Source organism: Benincasa hispida, chromosome 8 (assembly GCF_027475165.1).
Source record: "Benincasa hispida cultivar pf3 chromosome 8, pf3_genome.v1.1, whole genome shotgun sequence".
Lineage (NCBI taxonomy): Eukaryota > Viridiplantae > Streptophyta > Magnoliopsida > Cucurbitales > Cucurbitaceae > Benincasa > Benincasa hispida.
In genome coordinates this window covers 29,080,856-29,103,713 of record NC_143485.1, presented here as the reverse complement: position 1 = coordinate 29,103,713, position 22,858 = coordinate 29,080,856, and the positions used below count along the sequence as shown (strand labels likewise).

General features: G+C 31.9%; 2 protein-coding genes across 4 annotated transcripts; one reads left to right on the top strand and one right to left on the bottom strand.

Moving 5' to 3' along the window:
* Positions 1-2,456: 2,456 nt before the first annotated feature.
* Positions 2,457-3,622, top strand: LOC120082530 (cytochrome C oxidase biogenesis Cmc1-like protein). The gene has a single exon (XM_039037735.2). It carries the CDS (start codon positions 2,557-2,559, stop codon positions 2,854-2,856), a length of 300 nt encoding a protein of 99 aa, XP_038893663.1. The 5' UTR covers positions 2,457-2,556; the 3' UTR covers positions 2,857-3,622.
* A 4,862-nt stretch (positions 3,623-8,484) lies between these two features.
* On the bottom strand, positions 8,485-11,291 carry LOC120082551 (uncharacterized). Of its 3 annotated transcripts, none has more exons than XM_039037771.2 (6): positions 11,173-11,291; positions 10,219-10,444; positions 9,956-10,132; positions 9,639-9,863; positions 9,079-9,207; positions 8,485-9,001 (listed from the first exon to the last, which is right to left on the bottom strand). In XM_039037771.2, exons 2-6 carry the CDS (start codon positions 10,429-10,431, stop codon positions 8,768-8,770), a joined length of 978 nt encoding a protein of 325 aa, XP_038893699.1. In that variant the 5' UTR covers positions 10,432-10,444; positions 11,173-11,291; the 3' UTR covers positions 8,485-8,767. The 3 variants fall into 3 exon arrangements, with proteins under 3 accessions (XP_038893699.1, XP_038893700.1, XP_038893698.2); XM_039037772.2 differs by having other exon boundaries at positions 11,162-11,271; XM_039037770.2 differs by having other exon boundaries at positions 11,036-11,186.
* Positions 11,292-22,858: the final 11,567 nt, after the last annotated feature.

Below are 22,858 nucleotides of genomic sequence, written 5' to 3'. Positions count from 1 at the left end.
AAAACAAGCCCCTCGGGCTTGGAGCCACACTGTAGGAAATGCCTTAGTTAACTGGGGGTTCACAATGTCAAAGGTTGATATGTCACTGTTTATGTTTCATAGTCGTGAATATGTTATTTTTCTCTTGGTATATGTGGATGATGTCATAATCACAAGCAACAATCCTCAGCTGATTTCTCAACTTGTTAGACTTCTTGATAGCATATTTTCCTTGAAGGATCTCAGACGTCTAAACTACTTTTTAGGGATTCAAGTTCATTATCTTGAATATGGGTTTATTGTCAACCAAGCGAAGTATGCTGAAGATCTTCTCCACAAGCTCAACCTAACAGATATCAAACCGGCTGCCTCTCCTTGCACAATAGGTAAACATCTATCGATGACAGATGGCAAACTCTTGTCTAATCCTTCGAAGCATCATAGGAGCTTTCCAATACTTAACCCATACAAGACTGGATATAGCATACATTGTCAATCATTTGAATCAATTCTTAAAGGCACCTACAGATGTTCATTGGCAAGCAACAAATAGAGTACTTCGGTATATCAGTGGCACAAGACATCATGGTCTTCTTTTCAACCTAGCAATGATTTACAAATCTCTACTTTTTTTGATGTAGATTGGGCCTCCAACATAGATGAAAGGAAGTCAATTGTAGCCTATTATGTGTATGTAGGAAGCAGCCTGGTGTCATAGTCCTCCAAGAAACAAACTGTCGTAGCTCATTCCAGCACCGAATCTGAGTATAGGGCCCTAGCTCATGCTACTGCTGAGATTATTTGGCTACAACAACTAATGAATGAACTACAAATCAAACCTACCTACAAACTTATCCTATGGTGCGACAACATTAATGTTGGAGCTTTAGCCTCAAATCCTGTCTTTCATGCTCGAACAAAATATATTGAGCTTGATGTCTACTTTGTTTGTGATCAGGTCATCAATGGAAAACTTGAAGTCAGGTACATTCCTTCATCATACCAAATAGTGACTGCTTACAAAACCGCAGTCCCAATATTTTCTGCTTCGAAACAAATTCGGTGTTGTTGATCTCCCACGAGTTTGAGGGGGGATATTAGAGGAAAGGCCAACAAGGATCAGTCAAAGAGCAAAACTTTTCCACCTCAGACCAGCCTTGCCAAGTCAGAAAAAAGAGCCACAATGGAAGGATAAGAAAAGGAAAAGCAGGTTGTTATAATTTGTTATTCAATTCTTTGTATCAATGTATAAGGTTGTGACATCTGTCCATTGTTTGTTAGAGGTCATTATTCAATTTTATTCCTCTGTTGGCAAAACCCTAAAAGGGGAAAATTATATTTAAATTGATTGTAGATTGCCTTTGTATTACATACGAAAATATACAAAAGCATAAATTAATTTTCATCATCTTCTTCTCTGATTCTAACTCTCCCAAACGCATTTTGATTTCCCATTCCCTTTTTGGTTCTAAACTGAAATTAGATTGCTGAGGGAGGAAAATGAGAAATAATTAATCAAACTTACATCTAAATTGCTCTGTGGTAGTGAATAGAATCAGAAAAGAGAAGTTTGTGTTCGTCTAAACTCTCCACGAAACAAAACTAATGTAGAAATTAATTCAATTTTTTATTTCATTAAGTTTTATCGAAACAATGTTAGACAGTTATTCACCAAGGCATTAAATCAGTATATTGAGAGATGAGAGGGTGTGACCATAAGAGTAAAATGAGTATTATTAAAAATTGTAAGAGCAAAAGAGTTAAAAATTCTTCTCTTTTAACTCCAACTAATTTAGGATTGAATTTTGTTGCTTTTGAAATAATATGTTTTGAATTTTGAAATCGAATAAAAAAATGTTAAAAAAAAATAATATGAAGAATTTTTCTCCACGAGAAATCCGATCCTCGTGAGGGGCCTTCCTCATCAACATCCTGTGGACATCTCTGGTTATGGATGCCAATTTATACGTCAAATTTTCTATTATTGTATCTAATGCTTAATTTTGTTTGGCCTTCATGAGTTATGCTAAAATAAAAATTATCTATATATATATCTAAAATAAAAAATTGAAAAATAAAAAGCAAGAAGTAGGGGTAATTTAGTAAATTTACGAACATATATTCATAGGGGTGTTCAAAAATCTCGGTAACCCGACCAAATCGGACTACCCAACCCAAACCGCAAGGGTTGGATTGGGTTAAATTTTATTTTGAGTTGGATTGGGTTAAAAATGTTAAAAAATATTAAATTCTGGTTGGGTCTTAGGTTACCCCATTTCGACCCGACTCGAATATATATATATATATATAGAAATTAAAAAAAAGTCAAATTAAAAAAAAACAATCCGTAAATTTTGGGTTGGGTTGACTCTCCAAAAAAGAAAAGTCAACCCGAATTTTTGGATTGGTCCATCCGAACTATATATTCAGAAAGGACAGAAACACCTATATATTCATGTTTTCTGAAATCTTCCAATCTACTATGTACACACCTATATATTCATGTTTTCTTAAAGGAAACGGGCAGAAACAGAAACCTTCTCTTCCGTCCCAAATGGTGTGGGACCCCATTGCCACATGGGAAAGAAAGAAATGTTACCAACCGGCGGAGCTTCGATATGTGGTGACGGCGGCTGCGAGCGGCTGGAGCAGGCTCTCCGAGAGTGCCACAAGCGACTTCCAGAAGGTCCGGCGAGGCGGTCAGCCTGCCGACACCTGAACCGATCTCTTGCAGAGTGTCTCGTGGCGACGGCTTGCCCTAGCGAAGCGGAGGCGGTGCGAACCCTCTGCTCCAGCGGCGGAACCGCTCTCAAGAGATCGCAGTGCGAGCAAGCTAAGTTTTCGCTCTCTTTCTGTCTCTCATCTCTCCAATTTTAAAACCCTATATCCTTGAAATCGGTGTAAAAGAAGGGGAAATCTGTTGGTTGGGAATTACATCGGGGAAATTGAATTAGTGAGTTTGCGACGATGATGAAGCACTCACGTTTTTTAAAAATTCCTTAGAACAAATCTTCAAACATGGCTCAAATTGAAGGTCATATCCTGAGTATTGGGGAAGAATATGAATCCATAACCTTCCCGAGGAAAAAAAATCAAAATTGTTGAATATTCTGAGTGAAATTCCTTTCGAGTTGCATACGTTTGTCATTGGCGACTATATCTTTTGGTTTGGTTAGAGAATATTTCGTTGATATCAATTGGAAGTCTCAGTATCAACTCTGAATTTTGTCCAAATAAACTACTCCCATCTCCTTATTCATCAATCTCACCCCTGATGGCTTTTTGTTTAATTGGCAATTGATCAATACCTTTTGAATTATACCATTATTGAGAATAATCTTAGAGTTGGAGCTGCTCTTGCTGTTGCTATTGCAAATGCTAATGCTATGCTTTTCTTGTTCTGCCGATCCCGATCCCAAGATAACTCTATCGACGGTTGATTGGAAGCAGACAAATACTCTTTGTAGATATTTGAACTTTTTTTCCTCCAGAAATATTTTCATTGTAAACAAAGGTTTGATGTTTCATGAATATTAGGTTCTTTATGCAAAATTTGGGACCTGGGACAGTATTGTTCAAGCTACTGGGAAAACTCCCATCTGGAGTTGGTCTATCAATCGTTACAAAACTATTGTTATTCGAATTCGGATTTTTACACCCCCAATTTTATTAATCTTTCTTGTTTGTCATTGTTCACGATCAAACCCTTAGTTATATTCTCTTATGTTGATACTGAAATTTGGTACCAACTAGGAGAAATCGAATAATCACCCTATAATAAAAGAAAATCCCATACTGGTGTGGTACTTAGCCGTTGACACTTCAGTGATCAAGTCTCTAGTAATTTAGAGAGCTAAGAGAAATGGAGGACTTGGGGTATCTTCAACGTCCCTCAAATGTCTCGAGTCCTCTTAATTATATAGAAAAATAGTTCAGTAACGGTTACTTGGCTAATTAATCTCTCGGATTATTAATTTGATTATTACTAACTTAATCTTGACATCTGCTCAGTGGTTAGTACCCTTTGTAGAAAAATACTTTTGCTTATTGGCTAATGAAAGTCTTTTAGGTCATTATTTTGTATGGTTCTGTTTAGTGGCAGTTTGTTGATCTATGATTCTGGATGTTGAATAGAAAGAAGATGATATATATATTATTAATTGTGTAGTTGTCTACAACTGATAACTACTTTTATATAAGTGATTTAATATGAGAATCGTTAATTATGTGGGAAGGTGATACTTATGTTACTTGTTTGAATGGTGACTCGAAACTCTCGCATTATTAGTTGTGTAGTTGTTGGTTTGCAAGTGCTTGCTACTTTTGTATAAGTGATTCGATATGAAAATTTCCAGTTGGTTTTGCAACTATTTGTTTGTTAAATTTGGGACATTTGTTAGTTTTACCTAAACTATAGGTTGGAAACTATTAGGTATATCTAGTTATCATATTGGAAGTTTTGGGTTTTAAGCATGGTTGGGGTGATTATAGGTTGCAGATTTATTTTCGAAATACATATAGTTGATTGGTAAAAAACGTCAATAACATCATTATACTAACAAGAAAAAAATATATTTACGGTAATTGACAGCTATCTAGAAACTGAGAAAAATATTGGGGAATGACATTTTGTGCCTTAAATCTACTAAATTCTATTCAAACCACAACAGTTGTCTATCTTAGTGACACAATGACATGTTATCACCTAATGCATCAGCCCAAGTGTAGACTATAATACGCAAGCAAGTAATACTTGGTGAGAGAAGCAAAGCAAGGAGGTCAACAACTTTTGTAATCTAAAAACAATTTGCATTTAGCAAATTGCACAAGGACGCCATTCAAGTTAACTAGGGAAACAAATTGTGATGTGATTTTGACCATCTTTTTCTCTTTAGAAAATGAAGAAGATATCAAAATTGATGGGATGAACACATGTGCAGCACGGATCTAAAGTACTATAATTAGATTAATTACAAAGATAAGCATGCATGCAATAAAACGAGAAAAATGGGGAAAAGAATACAACTTTTGTAGTCTTTGAATCTCTCCAAATCAGTTCTAATCTTCTCATGAACGATTTGTAGACCACCACGAGAGTCTTCCCAACTATTCTCCATCCTTAAAATGGGATGGTGGGATCCAGTGAGTGGATAATTTGGAGAGGAAAAAGCTAAAATTTTGAGAGAAAATTGTAATGAGATTATCACATAATTCCATTCAATTCCACTATGGCCAACAGTTCTTCAAATACATAAACTATTATATGCAAACATGTAACTTTGAGTTTGATGAGATTATGACCCTAAAAAATCCATTAACTCAAAGTGGGATTTAGTGGGACAGGTGTCTTCAAATGAAGAGAACACTTGGCATTTCCTGTCACAAATGTTGGATCTTCCACGAACTTGGTCAAAGTTTGATTCTCAAAGTCCAAAGTCAACGAATTTGACTTTTTGACGTTCAAAAGTTAAAAGTCAACAATTTGACTTCATTGCATTTTTTACCTAGTCAACAATTTGACTTTTAATGTAATTTTGACCAATTTCATTTAATTTCAAAATTAATTCTAATAATCAATTTGAAAAATTAAGATAATATTAAATAATTAATTAAACAATTTAATTAATTTAATTTAATATTAAATCTAACACTAATCCCAATTTATATGCATCTCTATTCATAATCTTGATATTTAAATCTTATTTAAATATCTCTTATTTTCTCTCTCTTTATGTTTAATTCACAATTAAACATTAGGTTAAATATATCTCTACTATCCCTAAAAATGTGTGCTATCTACCCGGTCTTATCCCTAAAATGGGAGGCTTATTGAGTCGGGATAATCCCGAATAAACAGGAGTTCATAGTTAATCCAGGATTAAGGTCAAGTTACCTAGGTCATCGCTTTGTTCATAGTTAACCCAGGATTAAGGTCAAGTTACCTAGGTCATCACTTTGAAATAATTAGTCTTAAACCGTAAACAACGTTATAAAGTAAAAGTGACTTAGTTCTTGGTCCGATCTTATGAAAACTCATTGCATAGGACGTCCCCACTTCTCATGTCAATACATGAACGAATCAAGATCATTTCGTTTATAGCATTTTACAATATCTGTAACAATTACAGAATGAGTTACATTCGATAGTGTTACCAGAATAAGGTATCAATCTTATTCAATACTATGGACCGTATTAGCCATTTACTAAACTTGATTCACTCTTATGTCTCCACATAAAGTTTATGTATTCATATAATAGCCATGAATCTTTAGTTTATTGGATTTAAATTTTACAAGTGTGTTATTGAATAAATGTTAATAACATCTTTATTGATAATAGAATATGTTAATCATGACATACAACCCAACAAAAATAACGTTTAAATTTGAGTAATGCTTCAGAGATTAATGAGGGTGTAGATTATCACTTAGAGAATAGACATAGACTTTCATCTTTTGAATATGTTAACCAGATTTACTCTTATCCTCAAGTAACAACTAACAAGTCTAGGCAAGGAATCCTACTGCCTTGTACTCTGTACAAAATTTGTTATATTCCTATGTGCTAATTTTCCATGTCAAACCCTATTTCCCTTTTTGGCTTACAATTGGTTGGCTCATTCATTTAGACAACCTACTAGACTAAGTTCACTATTGTTTCCTCAAGTAAATCGACACATTCAATCCATTCGAGTGATTTTACATGCTAGCATTCATTCTCAATTGGCTAGGTGGAGATAAATTGTTCCAACCTAACAAACTAACAAACTAAGTTTACACTTGTTTTCCTTAAATCGATCAACACATTTTACCCCTTTGAATGATTCTCAATTGGCCAGATGAAGATAAATAGTTTCAAGAAGGATTCTCAAGAAAAAAAAAATCTCTCTGCTAAGAAAAAACTCAATAATACCTTTGTTAACAGCCAGAAAGTGTCAACAAATAGGTGAAGATGTTGGTATTTCAAAATAGTTGGCAATCACAAAACATCAACATTACATTTGTTCACGACCAAAAAACATCAACAAAGACTTATAATTGATGTATTCCGGTTATCAAGTAAAACCTAAAAATTTGATATTTTTAGAAATTGACATTAGCATTGTTGATGTTAAAAAATTATTTACTATAGTGATAGTCGATTTTTTAGTGTTAACAAAGGTCAAATTTGTAGTAGTGAAGAACTATGACACAAAGAAATGACTTGCATGCTTTTATCATTGCTTATGTTTATCGCTACTATTAGATGACATCATATCAAGATCTATAGTTAATAAAAAAAAAAACTGTAGATTTATATATTATAGGGCAAGGAACACTGAAACATGAATTTGGACGTCAAATTCAAATTCAAAACACATTAACTCTATTATTTTGTAGATCTAGAACAATGAAGATACAAATTTGTTTTTTTCTTTTTTTTTCCATATAGTAGTGTGCACGACATTGTGTTAGAGATAACACACGAATTTGGGTGTCTAATTCAAATTCAAAACACACCAATTCTATTACTTTGTAGATCTAGAACAATAAAGATCCAAATATCATCGATAATGTTTTTTTCCCTTTTTTTTTCAAATTTAGGCAACACAGATAACGACAACATCGTGGTAGAGACAATGGCGTGTTGATGGTGGTGAGCTTTTGTGGGAAGATGAAAATGAGAGAGGAAGAAGAAAAGGAAGAGAGGAGGGAGTAGAATGAAAGTCCACCTCACAACAAATAAATCAATAAAATTTTATTATTTACAAACCCTTCATTTAGAAAATGAATATTACACGAGTCTTGTATATTCATTTTGTCATTTCCGCGTCAACTTTAGAGCCATTTTGAACTATTTTCCAAATCTTAATAACTAAAATGTCTTTTTGGAAATCTTAAGAACTAAATAAGCACGAACTCCTAACCTCAAGAACAAAAAATATATTCTATCTTAAGATTTAATAAGATTTATTACGTGTTGATCAATAAACTAATTAGTAATGCAATACTTTTATAAGCTACAAAACCTAATCACTAAATAATAAAAATCAAGGTTTAATTTTGATTAAAAAAACATATATATAATATATATATATATACACACACACACAGTACGGTAGAGTAAAAATGAAAATTTTAAAGTAGAACCAAATTATTACATTAAATTGTTAGAAACTAAAAAATACATGGACAAAATTATTACAAAATAATTTTTTGAATTAGGAATCTCTTAAGATAGGAAGAATAAAAAACATATTTCAAATGATGAATAGAAATATGTTTTCAGCTGAAGTACGTGACGAAAAGATTGATTTTTTTGAATTCTCACGATTCAGATATTAAATTGTCAGAAACTAAAAAACACATAGATAAAATTGTTACCAAATAATTTTTTAAGGATTAAATAATTACTTCCAGACAAACCAAAAATGTCTTTCAATCCAAGAACATCACTACATATCTAAAAACCAAACAGGTCAATTATAATGATATGTCCAAAAAAGAAAAGAAAATTAACAACAATTATTCAAATATAATTTTATTGAAATTTTAACAAGCTGGACATCCAAAGAGAACTACAAGGTAACAAACACAAGCACAATAAAGCACTTCTGCTATACAGAACTCTAAAGAAAAGTGCAAAACTCAGCAGTTAAAGCATTTCTATTCCCTTCATGCCTTGGCTGCTAATGCAAAACTCTCGAGAGAATCTGTCTTTTATCTCTATCACAAGAAGCTGAAGTATAATATGTAAAACACAAACACAAACACAGAAGTCCTTGCAGTGACAGAATATAATGCAAAACTATGAGGAAAATCTATCTCTATCATGAGGAGAAGAGTAATCAATATTGGGGCCAAGAGGAATGATTCCAAATGGATTGATTGTAGGATGGCTTCCATAATAATGCTTCTTTATGTGTTCCATATTAACAGAGCTGCCTACCCCATTAGTTTGGTATATATCTTTGGTGTAATTGAACAGATTTGGATACTCTCGTATGAGTTTCTTGTTGCATTTGAAGTGAACTGCATAAACCTGAACTTGGAAAACAAAATAATGATCAAATGGAGAAAGAGAAGCACATTTTTTAGAGGATCAGTTGATATTGGTACCTCGTCGAATCTTATAATGGTGACGAACAGCCGAATGTCTGCTTCAGACAGTGTGTTCCCACAGAGGTAACGTTGCTTGGAAAGTATTTCCTCACATCGGTCCAGAGCTTCATACAATTCTTTCACAGCCTGTAGAAGGATGGTTCATACTTCAGGTAATAGACTAAGTTTATAGTTTTTCAGATCAAGTGTTCATCAGTTGGGTTGCATTGAATAAGGAAACATTTCTGATCCAAACTAATCGCTAATTAAGTAATTTTTTATGGTAAGGATTAAATAGAGGTGATGAATTCAAATCTGTATAACCAAAATAATACTTGAATCAACAAATTGTTAGAAATGTTTGTGTAAGAAAATATGTAAAAGCGACAATTTAGTAATTATCATAAGCTAATAAATTCGTGTTGGAATTGAAGAGAAATCATAGACCTTAAAAATTCAACTTATTTGAACCAGAACAATCCTATAATGACATAACTGAAACAGTTTGTATTCGCATACACACAATCAAAATTTATTTTTAGAACTCTAAATTGTTAGCTTCTAAACTGAATGCTTACCTCGTCATAAGGCTGTTGTTTCCTTGCAAAACCACATTTATAAACACCATTGCTAATGCCATTGTATATCCAATCATTAGTCTCATCAATGTGTGCTTGCAAGTGAGTGGGATAGAGATCCAGAGTTGGATTCTCAGCTATATCATTGAATTCAGTATTAAGCATGCGAATTATCTCTGAGCTCTCATTGTTAACGATTGTTTTGAGTTTCTTGTCCCATAGAACCTGTCATGAGGAAGACATTGAGAAGACTGCATAACATGATAAACATCTACTTAGAAGCTCAAATTAAGAACACAACGATGGTTGAAACTTACTGGAACTGTATACTTTCCACTGTAATTTGTACTAGCAAGTTCATAGAGTTCTCTAATACTTCTAACTCCATTCAAAGGGTCAGGTTCAGCACCAGGCTCCTCTGTATCAGAAGTAGGAAAAACCCATCCCATATGATCATCAGAGTCCTTGGTTCTTTCCCAAATTGGTTTGACTGACTGAGAAACACAGTTTGATGCAAAGAAGATATTGGTTTTCAGTAAAATGATCATGGATTCATTCAGCTATTAAACAAGAAATGTACCGTGAAACTGATCGCTTTATCGAGTCCTTTGATTTTCAAATATGCAAGGCATCTGGAGGCCCAAGGACAAGCATATGATACGTAGAGATGATATCTATCTGATTCTGGTGGAAATTCGGAGGATTTATCTCGTGAAATCAAATTGCGAAACGTCGAAGCTGTTCTTACAAAAGCACCTGTTGAAGACATTTCATCGAGCGCTGAGCGTGCCATTTTGCAGCAAAGCCTGGAAAAATGCTCCATAATTATATTTGTAAACAGAGAGAATCAAACTTAAAATGCATAAACATAGAGACAAAATCACTCTTCAATTGGACCCTAACACGATATTCATTTCAATCACGATTTTCTTACAATCAACCATCGTTTATTTGAATCAAAGTGATTAAAAGTGAAAATCGCGTTAGGACCCAACCATTTCGGGATGGGTAAGACATCTCCGATGCAACAATGTGGTGATGGAGCACTCTATGATGCAAGCAGAAGACTAGTTTTAATTCAACAAAAGCCACAGAAATCTCATAAACATAGACACAAAATCACACTTCACTAGAAGTGAGTTCAAGGGCAAATCAGAATTCCCATTTCATTAAACAAATTCAAATCCATCTCCTCTTTTCTTTTACTGAATTCAACGATCTCATTCCGGATCCAACACAAAAGAAAATAAGGGATGATCAAATTAGGAAGCGGAAATCAAAGTAAAATCGACCATCTCGATCAATGAAAGAACAGAAATCAATTCAAATGACAAACTTAGAAACATGAGGAATTGAAAACACAGAGAAAACAGAATAATCAGAAAGTTAGGGACAACCTTGGAAACGTGAAACTGTGATTTAGAAGATGAATTGTGGATTTGAGCAACAGCAGTATATATATATATATATATATATATATAGCAATAGCCAAGCATTTAGAAATCAAAGTAAGAGTTGATCACCTTTATTTTACCTTTTTTTCTCTCCTCTTCCTTTATGTTTGATTCTTTATTTTTTTTGCATTTGCTGTTTGTTATCCTTTATTTTATTTTTATTATTATTATCTTTTGGTATTTGAAATTTAAAATAATCATCACTAAAATAAAATAAGGATGATGGAAGGATGCTGCTGCCGCCTTAATAATTATTGATTATTAAATCTGATTCGATAACAATTTGATTTTTTAATTTTAAAAATCAATCCAAATTTTGAAAACTAAAAAAAAGCCTCTTCTATAATTATTTTGGTTTAATTTTATAATAATTTTGTTTTTGAAAATTAAATTTATTTTCTCTCGATTTTTTACTATGATTTGTATATTTCTTGAGTACAATAATTAAATTTTTAGTCAAATTCTAAAAAAAAAAAAAAAAAAAAAAAAAAATTAAATTTTATTTTTTTAATTTTCAAAATTTGACTTGATTTTTTAAACCATTGATAACAAATAGAAAACAAATGAAAAAATTGGAGGCGGAAGTAGTGTCCATAAACTTAAGTTTTAAAAACAAAAACTAAAAAACTAAATGGTTATCAAACGGAGTTTTTGTATTTTTATTTTTGATTTTTGGTTTTTTTAAATTAAGTCTATTTTTTCATCATTTTTTATTCTGGTTTGTATCTTTTTAAAGTAAAATTGATAAATTCTTAGCCAAATTCTAAAAAGAAAAATTAAAAAGTATTTTTTTTAGTTTTTAAATTTTTACTTAATTTTTTAAATTATTGTTAAAAATAGATAACAAATAAATCTAATTTTTTTTCTTTCTATTTTTCTCTATCCTTGTATTTGTCCTACTCCTCTTTCCATCGTCTTCCTTCACCATTAATGAAAGCCAAACCGCCGCCATTGATTGCATTTTTGTTCTTTCCCTCATTTTTTTTTTAAATATATTTCTCTTTCATTCTTTCATTTTCATTTTTTCTTTTCCTCCTCTTCTTCCCTTTTGTCCTCTTCTATTTACCTTTTCTTTTTCCTCTTCTTCTTCCCTACAATTTCAAAAATAAATAAATTGAATCTAAATCTGAAACGATTTATTTGTTTGATTGTTGGAAGGGGAAAAAGAGCCGGATAAACGTGAAGTAAAATATCAATAATGAACGTATCAAAATTTTGAACACAAAATGACTTTTATTCTGCTATAGTAGATCATTTTACCGCCTAATTCATAATTGAAACTCTAAATTTTTTAGTTTTGGTTAACTTATTTGACAGCTTAGTCATCTAAAATTACAAGTCATTCTATCACCATTCTATATAAGAGTTTATAGAATCTTAATAGCACTGACCAAAATAAGCATTTTTTAAAAATGAAGAATTGGAATAGATGCTTTTAAAAGTTGAGGATCAAAATAGAATAAAATTTAAAATTTATGGGCTAGAAAAGAGATAAAAGAAAGAAAAAAAAAAATTAATAATCGAATTTTAAATTATTAATAACTACAAATAAGAAATATATATATATATATATATATATAAAAAAAAAAAAATAAAGAATAAATGTCATGTCACTTTAAAAAAGAAATATCACGTCACTTTTCCGTTAATACTAAATAGAAAAGTTGATGGAATACAAATTTTAGGAGTGATAGGGCACAAAATCTGTTGTTTTTAGGCTTAGATTTTAGCTAGCTTTTAATTCGGTACTTTCAAGAGTTTATTAACACATATTTCAAGATATGAGCATTTGAAGCACTATTGATAAATGGGAAGAAAAAAAATGAAGATATTAGAAGTAGAAAAAAAAATGAGCGATTTGGAGTAAAGAAAAGATCTATAGATTATTAGCTTAAGCCATCACATCCGAGGAGGTATAGCATCTCAACGCTACAAAATTGGATAGAAAAAGAGGTATGAAGTATTCGTGTGCTTTTCAAAGTATAATTAAGAAATTGTGAATAGCTTTATGATATTACCTCTAGAATCTCGACGTTGTCGAAGACTTCTCTATACATCTTCTTTTTCTCCGTCGACTTTTAGGAGGCCAATTGGAAATGATAAAAAGACCTTGTTCGATTTTTACATTCTTTTCTTAGAGTTGGAAACCAACGAAGAAATTCGAGGTTCAAGATGATGGATTCACGTCATAAACAAGTGTGGCACCCACCTTCAAGAGTTTTTCCTTTTATTTCATTTATTTTGTAATCTTTGCATTAGGACTTTATATAGATGTTTATTTGTGATTGATTTTGAGACTTTACAGAGTAGATGATTTCTTGTATGTTTTTGTTTGGGACTATATTTTATGATATAATAATGAATTTAATTGTAATTAAATATTCACGTTTCTTATTCTCAATGTTTTCAATATTTTGGCCAAGTGCTGATTGTTTAGGTCTTGTTCGATAACGTTTTCGTTTCCTATTTTCTATTTCATGTTTTCTATTTTCTGTTTTCTGTTTCTTGTCTTCTGTTTACTTTTTCTTTTAGAACAAGAAATAAGAATATGTTTAATAACTATTCTTATTTCATATTTCCTGAAATAAAGAAACAAGAACAGAAACTTGTTTGATAACAATTTCTTGTTTTTTGTATTTTTTCTCCTTACACTTTTTCCATATTTTATAGTTTAAATACAATCTAATTATATAAAATAAAAAGATATATAGCATACATTAAAATATAAAAAAAATTATCAAATATTTAAACTATCGAATACACATAAGTCCTGATGTAAGATTAATAATGATAATAGAATTGTTTCTATTATTCATATGTTGCTAAAATTTGATTTACAATATTATTTGTCGCTCAAGTCATTTGTTTTAAATTTTAAATGATGTAAACTCAAATCTAACTCAATTATATTATTATGTAAATGTCGTAATTGCAAAAATATTAAAATGAACCTAAATGAATATCTTATTAAACCAAATTTATATTATTGTAAAATTATAATTGGTTTCATATGTAAGAAAAATAAAATATATATAAAAATGCATATTGCAAAATTTAAAATTTAAAATTCAAAAAATATTTATATATACATATTGAAAAGGAAAATTATTTTAAATGACAAAACTATTGAAAATATTTACAAATAATAGCAAAATATCACAGTCAATCTATGATAGACCGTGATGGACAGTGAAATTTTTTTATATTTGTAAATATTTTGGTTGATTTTTCCTATTAAAAATTTTAAATTTGAAATAATATATAAATCTAAATATTTGAAAATTCAAAATTCAAAATAAATTTACTATATTTTTAAATATTTTGGTTCATTTCCCTATATTTGAAAACAACCTTATTCAATTTTGAAATTTGAAAACCAAAATAATATATAAATTTAAATATTTAAAAATTCAAAATTCAAAATTTAAAATTAAATTAACATATAGATATAAAATAATAAAGAAAATAAATATAAATAAAAAAAATAAATAATTATAAAAGATATATAAAAAATATAGATAAAAAGGAAATAAATACCTGTGATCTATGTTGGTCCGTCACTACAAGAAATGACATTTAGAATAGCTAACAAAAAAAGTTATAATAGGCATTTTATAGCTTTTTTCAAAAGTTTTGACAACCTATGTTATTAAAAATCTGGAATGTTTTAAGCTTTTTCTAAAGCTATAATGGATACTATTATAGATTATGAAGATATCACTTATATATGTTGCTATAAAAACATTTGATAGCGTTTTTTATTAAAGCTATAATATGTTTATATAGCTAAAATAATGTGCTATCTTTAACATATAATAACATTTTTTCAATGCTATAATATAGTATTTATAGCTTTAGTTGTATGCTATATTAATGTTATTTAGTCGTTTGCAATTATTATAATTATTATAATAACCTTTTGAGAGTCTTTCGTTTTTGTTATATAAATCTTTCTATAGCTTTAACTCACGGTTATAAAAGAGGTAATTTTTTTCTCAAGATATTTTTTGAATTAATTAGATTTTGATAACTTTTAGTTCAAGTACTCAATTTTAGTTAAAATCTACACACATAAAATACTTCATAGCACAATAAATACTAATACCTTCCATTCATAATCTATTAACATTACAAAATAAAGTATTCAATAATTTCCTAGAATAAAGTTGTCATTTAAATGATACAAGCTAGAAAAAGTAGTTAGTGAATGTACCAACAACATTGGTTAGCCCTCAAAATACAAAAGTCACTAAGTATTCAAGATTATATTATTACGTAGTTGAGTTATCATCGTTGGTTCTCTTTTTCTCTGGTAAGACATCATTTCTTTCACCTACATAAATTTATAAAATCTATATCAAGGTATGATTTTGTACACACCAATAATAGTGTATATTAAGCAAATATAGAAAATCTTTAATAAATGTAGATAAATAAGCTTATAAAATAACATACCAATAATCACTTTATCAAATGACCATGCAACTGTACTACCCAAAACTTCTTCAATACATGTCATTTCAGATGTAGTGGAATAAGTATATAAAAAATGAATACTAGAAACAACAACACCACAAACTTCTTCCAGACAAACAACTAACTTCATACAATAGTATAATTGATTCATAAATAAAAGATAGAAACTCCTATCATATTCTTAATTCAATTTGACACCACAAGCTGCATATTACCCAAGCAACATCTTAGTATTTCTTATTTATTAAAAATGGTTAAAATTGTTCAAGGAAAGAAGTCTACAAATAATGAAAAAGTCCATAAATTATTGTATAACAATAAACAATGTCATACCATTATTGAGATTGGCTTTACAGGGGATACGTTGTCCTTAATAATTGAATTAAAAGGGTCGATTTCTGTCTTTATCTCGTGAAGAAACTTCATGATACAAATTTCATGAGACATCTCGTGAAATTACTTCACGAGACAAAAATCAAAATCGACAATTTTTCTTAGTATTCCTAATCTAGACTAGTAATACCAAATAATCCTATGAAGAAGTAGAGAAGCAAGAAGAACAAGAAGAACAAAAAGGATTATAGTAGTTTGGTAATTGAAGCCTACATCTACTTTACATGGTATATATAATTTTTATTTTTCTGTTTTCTCAAGGTTTCATTACAATTTATTCCTCTCTAAACTATTTCTCTCTAATCATTTTCACACACACCGAAAAAATGTTCAAAATATGAGAACATACTAACAAATATGTGAATAAATTGAAATTAAAAATAAGCTTAAAAGATATCACAAAATATAAGAACTTATATTTAATGATTAAGAGGTGCTTTGTTTTCAGGCCTCTAGTATTTTACCGGAAGAAAACTACAACCATTAAAACCTTCCAACAAAAATAATAGATTCAGATCCTTGTACCCAAATAATCCATAAGGAAAGCAAAAACACAAAAAAAAAAAAAAAAAAACAAAAACAAAAACAGAAAACAAAACCATTCATAGACAAAACAACTTTCCAACTCTATAATGTTCATGGACAAAAAAACTCAATTTCAATGAGAATAACCAATAGCCCCCTCTATGTAGACTTATATAAAAAGAATTATCTTTTAATGTTTCAAAACCAACAATGAAGCTAGGAAAATTTGTGAACAATAACAAGAAAATTGGAACAATCATGCTGTAACACAAAGAATAATGTTCATTCTTCCTAATTCGATAACTTTGGACATCCATATGCATTAATTTTTGTGATTTTTAGAAACTAATGGAAAATAAAAGTAAAGGCGTCAATTTAGACAAGTTAACAAAACAATGTTTCTGAAAACTTCTCTAGTTTTATCTAAGAGTGCCAACAGCTAGCTTATGTTCGATGATGAAAGCACAATAACGATAATTTGAAAGAATAAAGAAACTAAAAGTTACTGCACAATAGCCAAAATAAAAAAGACTTGAGCTTCAAAGTCATAAACAAGTACAAAGATAACAACTAACAACCAAGTTAAATAATAAAAAAAGAGATACATCATACACTCTTTCAACGATAGTGTAAATATTGAAGTAAGAACTAAAGCAACAATACTAGCACCATAAGAAGTAGGAACCATATGGATGGTGACAAGCCCCACTTTCAAGTGTCCTTTGCAAGGAAGAGTATGGGCCTTTCCAAGCTTATTACCCTATTATTGGATATTTGCATTCAAAAGTTAGAAAAGCAAGCAAAACCCTTATATATTCAAAGTAATCTTATTTTACCCTCAAAGTAATCCTACTTTACACTCAAAATAATAAAGATCATTAAACTTAACCAAATTTATTTAACTTTTGAAAATATACCTAAATGACACTTGAATGCACAATGGACTCAAAATGGACTCAAAACAACAATTTAATCACACAAAGAGATATAAACCAAACTTTAGTCAAACACAATAGGCTCAAAATTAAACTTTAATTACAGATATGTCAAAACCCAACCTTCAAAAACATAAATGTTGGGCTCCATTATTTTTTAAGAATGGAAAGACAAAGGCTTCTTTTACTATTGATATTTGGGCGAAATACTTTACTCTTAAAAGTAACTTGGAACAACAAACAATTTTTAAACCTTGCAATCCTATTCAACAAAAAATGAAGACAATACCCACGAAATCATCTTGAACACAGATCATCAAGTGCAACAAATAAAAAGATAATAAAATTTCCTATTACATATGTGTGGGAGTTGAAATTATTATTTTCTATATAATTAAATTTGGGACATCAAGAAACTTCTTGCACCATGAAGTGAATACAACATAACCTACAACTCGATAGAATTATGATACAATTTTTTTTCATACTTATAGAGAATAAAATGACATTACAGAAGTAAAAAAAATAAAAGCAAAAATGGAAAATGGAAAATGTAATTAGAAATATTACAATAGAGAAAAAGCAAAAAAACGGAGGAAAGCAAGAAAATAGAAATTTCCACCCAACCTACAGCAGCACAAACTCAATTTTGTTATCAGTTATGAAATTGAATGCCAAAAATAATCAAAAGAACCTAATAAAAAGACCCAAATTCTAAAAATTGAGCAACATGAGGAAACCTTAAATTCTTAAATTTAAATAAAATCCCAAAAAATGTCTCATCTATCGTGGGATATGATCTCATTCAAACAAGAAAAGAAAAGGAAAATCTGAAGAACAGAAAAAAGGAAATCAATTTACCAAGAATTAATTGAAAAACAAAGAAGAAGGAAGGTCAAAATTGGATTGTGATGAAATTCAATGTTGTTTCTCTCTCTTTCTTGGTTTCAACCATTTGTAAAGTGAGGGGGTGTGTGTGAAAAAAGCAAAAATCAAACAAAGAAAACAAGATATATTGAGTATTGTTTTTCTACAAATTAATTCCAACAAATTGAATTACAGCTCTTCCTCTCTTGATGTCTCTGATATAATCTTCTGACCTTTCTTCCGATGAATTCATTGAATATTGGTTTATGGAAATTAAACCACGATTACTTTCAAATGGAACAAAAGAGAAAAGAAGAGAAAAAATCCTAGAAGGTAATTTCGGCAAAAACAAAGTTGTAGCTAAAAAAAAAAAATAATAAAGGTTTTAAGTTTAGATTGACGAAAATCAAAGAAAACAAGGGAGATTTATGAAAGAGTAAGAAATTTACTAAGTGAGTAACGATGGAGAAGAAGCTGGAGATGGATTATTGCTCAAATGCATAAGGAGGAGAAGATGTTGTGAATGAATATGGAGAAATGATGTAACATAATGCGATGGAGATGTTGGAACGATGCATATGCAGATGTTGGAAAGATCGAAGGAAGTCTGTGAAGGGGAAGAGAGTGATTTGAAAAGGAGAAGAGGAAGAGAACGATTTGTGAAGGAATAAGTGAAGAACTTTGTGAAAGAGAGGAAGATAGAGAAAAGTATTAGAATAAAGCGTGTCAAGGAGATTTTAGTTGATTTTAGTTGTGTAATTTTTTAGGCAGCCAAATGAATTTTGGTTTCCGATTTTTTCCTCCATTTTTCATAGCCCTATCTAAAAAAGGCTATCCTCAAATTCTATTAAAAGAGGTATTTCTTGTAGTGCGTTGTAAGTTAGGAATAGGACCTTATGGACCTACAGATTATAAGCTCCAATGATATAAAATGAATAAATTCCAATGATATAAAATGAATAAATTCCAATGATATAAAATGAATAAATTGAACTCGTTAATTAATTAATCTTCATCCATTAAGTATAGTGTAAACCACTATAGATCTATATTTACACTCTTATGCACTGTAAGGAAAGTTGCATTCATAGATATAACCATTACATGTAAGTCGATCCTTCACGAGTTTGTTCGTAACTATAGCTAGGTTAAAGTTCGTTTTACCCCTATAATATCTTTATCTCCTTAAATACAACCTATCCTCTAGTGAACAATTTGTTTATGGTTCAACCGTAAGCCAAGTCCCTCCCGAGCTAGTGAGAGGGTGGGACTCCATTGTTCAAATCCTGAAATCAACATTTAAGGGAATTACTCATTTACTTTCCCTATATGGGAAGGACTAAATTCTATTTTGTGAAATTACATTCACAAGTCCCTATTTAGTCAAGTTCCCAAAATGATAAGCATTTTGAGTCCGTGACTCAAGCTATTCTCACCCATGGAAATTAAAGGATGAGCCCTCATAGGTAGGGTTCATAACTCACTTATGATTAAAATTGAGTCACATATGTTCATCCTATGAAATATTAATCTCTTCAATCAATGGATTTATAGGGAGAGATTAAATATTTCGCGGTCCAGTCTTATACAAACTCTTTGAATATGATAACCTCACTCATATGTCTCAACATGAATGGTTGATAAAGTGTCCAACCTTATCTATATACTATAGACTCGTTAGGTTATTACTTGAACATGATCCACCTGTATGTCTATCACATACTATCCAAGATTACATATAACAATTTTGGAATTTTACTGCATTGTATTTTGTTATTTATTAAATATCAATAAATCTTTTATTACAAAACTATAATCTTTAGAGCATAAAACCCAACAAAGAGAGTTCTGGCCGCCTTTCAAAGACCTCCTCATTTAAGATTTCTGTTGAGATTAGTGTGAGAAAGTACAGCCAAACAATATCCCTAGATTTGAGGAGATTTGATGAAAAGAATCTTTGATAAGCTTTCAAATTAGTGCTTTTTGGGATTTCTGTCGAAAATGTCCAGATGCGGCTGCATCTTGATCGCATTTTTACTTCTAGTGTATTCCACCTTTAGGCTTGAATTGTAGCTACAATGTGGTCGTGTTCTTCTACTATACCGTGCTTTAAAATGTTGTTGCATTTCTGGTAGCATTTCTCTAGTTGCTTTCACAATGCGACCAAAAACAGGTAGTATTTAGGTCATTTTCCACCTTTTGGACAAAACATTCAAAACTTAACAAAGCCTTACCAAAATTGATTTCTTTTACACTTATTTACTCTTTTCGTCCAAAGCATGATCTCAACATGCGCTTAGCTTGATTTCACTTTAAAAACTACATTTTATCATGAAATATAACAATAAATAAATGTTTTTCTAAACAATGAATTTAGATTGAAGTGTAGAGTAGTTTATGGGTCCCCTGGAATAACGGGGTTTGTAAAGCATGTTGATGATCGTAACCAGTTTGATGTTTTGGGTGATAAGGGGGAGACTCGTTGGCATTGGCACTAGTGCAGGAAGATCCTGATCCATTGTTTGTTATGGATGAGATGTTCGGGAGTTTGGGCAAAGGCCTAGTGAAAGTGGTAGATGTGATCTCTTGCAAGATTCATAATTTGGTATTCTTGGAATGTTAGGGGGTTGAATGACCCTGTCAAGTGTAGGGTGGTGGCAGACTTTCTAGCTTCCTCATCTGTTACTTCTGTTGTTTGCTTGAGACGAGGGTTCGTCGTGAGAATTTTGGTATGGTGATGGGTAGGTTTGGTGATGCTTGGAGTTGTGTGTGTAGCTATATTGTGCAGGGAGTTGGGAGGATCTAGGTGATGTGGAAGAAAAATGTCTATGATTTTTCCATTGATGTTAGTGGGGATCATTTTATTTCCAGAACCTTAGTAGATATTGTATCTAGTGCTAGAGTACATATTGATGTTGTGTATGCCTCTAATCACATGAGCGAGAGGAGGAACTTGTGGTTTCAATTGATTGATTTGTGTTCCTCGTGACAGCTTCATAGAGTTATTTTGGGGGATTTTAATGTTATTTGTAGTAGCTCAGAGGATTTTGGTGGTTGCCCTAGCTTGAGGGAGATGGAGAAGTTTGATGGGATGTTATTGGAGGCGGATCTGGTTGAGTTGGGTGTGACAGGTAACTGGTTTACCTGGACTAGTAAACTTCAGGGGAATGGTATCTTGCACCGTTTGGATCGATGCTTGTTCAATGAGGCGTGGAAGGTAGCTTTTCCATATTCGAAGTTTAGGGTTGGTCAGTGGGGGATTTCTGATCATAGCTCTCTTTTGGTTTCTACAGGGGAGACGAGGAGTAGGCCGCCTCCTATGTTTTGTTATTTCTCTCATTGGGCGGAGGCAGAAGGTTTTCTTGATACTATCAGATCAGTGTGAAGAAGGTCTGAGGATATGTCTCCTATGGTTAGTTTTGTGCGAAATTTGAAGGTAGTGAAGCAAGTTTTTCGTATTTCGTTTTGTGTGTTAGCTGATGAGGTGCATGCGGCTAGGCAGGTTATGGAGGCTGCTCAGGTTGCGGTAGAAAGGAATCCTGATTCAGAGTCAGTGTGTGCGGAGGCGGCTCGAGCCACTGAGGTGTTTTAGTCAGTGGCGAGATTGGAGGAGGCGTCGCTCCGGTAGAAGGTCAGGGTCAGGTGGCTGAAGTTAGGTGATATCAATATAGGTTTTTTCCATTGTTGTGTTCGTTCTCGTCGTAGCTGTAGTGGTTTGTTTACGATCGTGGATGCTGGGGAAACTTGCTAGACAGTGCATGACAAGGTGGCAGGGGTGGTGGTAGAATTTTTTCGGGGTTTCTTAGGGGCTCAACATGTGGGGTATAGGGATCTTACTGCCCGAATTGGGGATATTGTGCAGTTCAGCTGGCCCGAGGAGGGGTTGGAGGCACTTGGTCGGCCAGTGAGTCGGGAGGAGATTCAGAAGGCTTTATTCTCGATGAAGTCTGGGAAAGCTTCTGGGCCTGATGGGTTTTCGATGGATTTTTACAGAGCTGCTTGGAGTGTGGTTGGGGATGATTTCTGTGATGCTGTGCTGAATTTTTTAGAGACATGTTACATGCCTGGTGGAGTTAATTCTACTGTTATTACTTTCATTTCTAAGAGGCGGGGAGCTGAACGTATGGAGGAGTTTCGTCCTATTTCATATTGCAATGTTATGTATAAGTGTATCTCAAGGATCTTACCTGAGAGATTGCGGTTATGGTTGCCTAATTTCATCAGTGGTAATCAGTCTGCATTTGTTTCGGGTAGGTCGATTTTTGATAACATTTTATTGTATCAGGAGCTCGTGGGGAACTATAAGAAGGGCAGAGGGAAGTCGCGTTGTATGCTAAAGGTTGACCTTCAGAAGGTGTACGATTCGGTGAATTGGGATTTTCTGTTTGGTGTGTTGTTGGCTATAGGACGCCCCTTCAGTTTGTGAGTTGGGTGAGGGCTTGTGTTACTTCGCCTAAGTTCTCTGTGATGATTAATGGTTTCCTTGAAGGTTTTTTCCTGATAGAAAGGGGTTGAGACAGGGGGATCCGCTGTCTCTTTTTTTGTTTGTGATGGTGATGGAGGTCTTGTC

Coding starts and splice junctions, on each gene's coding strand:
- LOC120082530 (XM_039037735.2), top strand. CDS start 2,557: ATGGGAAAGAAAGAAATGTTACCAACCGGCGGAGCTTCGATATGTGGT.
- LOC120082551 (XM_039037771.2), bottom strand. CDS start 10,431: ATGGCACGCTCAGCGCTCGATGAAATGTCTTCAACAGGTGCTTTTGTA. Junction 9,208..9,638: donor AACAACAGCCTTATGACGAG/GTAAGCATTCAG, acceptor ATCCTTCTACAG/GCTGTGAAAGAATTGTATGA. Junction 9,002..9,078: donor CCATTATAAGATTCGACGAG/GTACCAATATCA, acceptor TTCCAAGTTCAG/GTTTATGCAGTTCACTTCAA.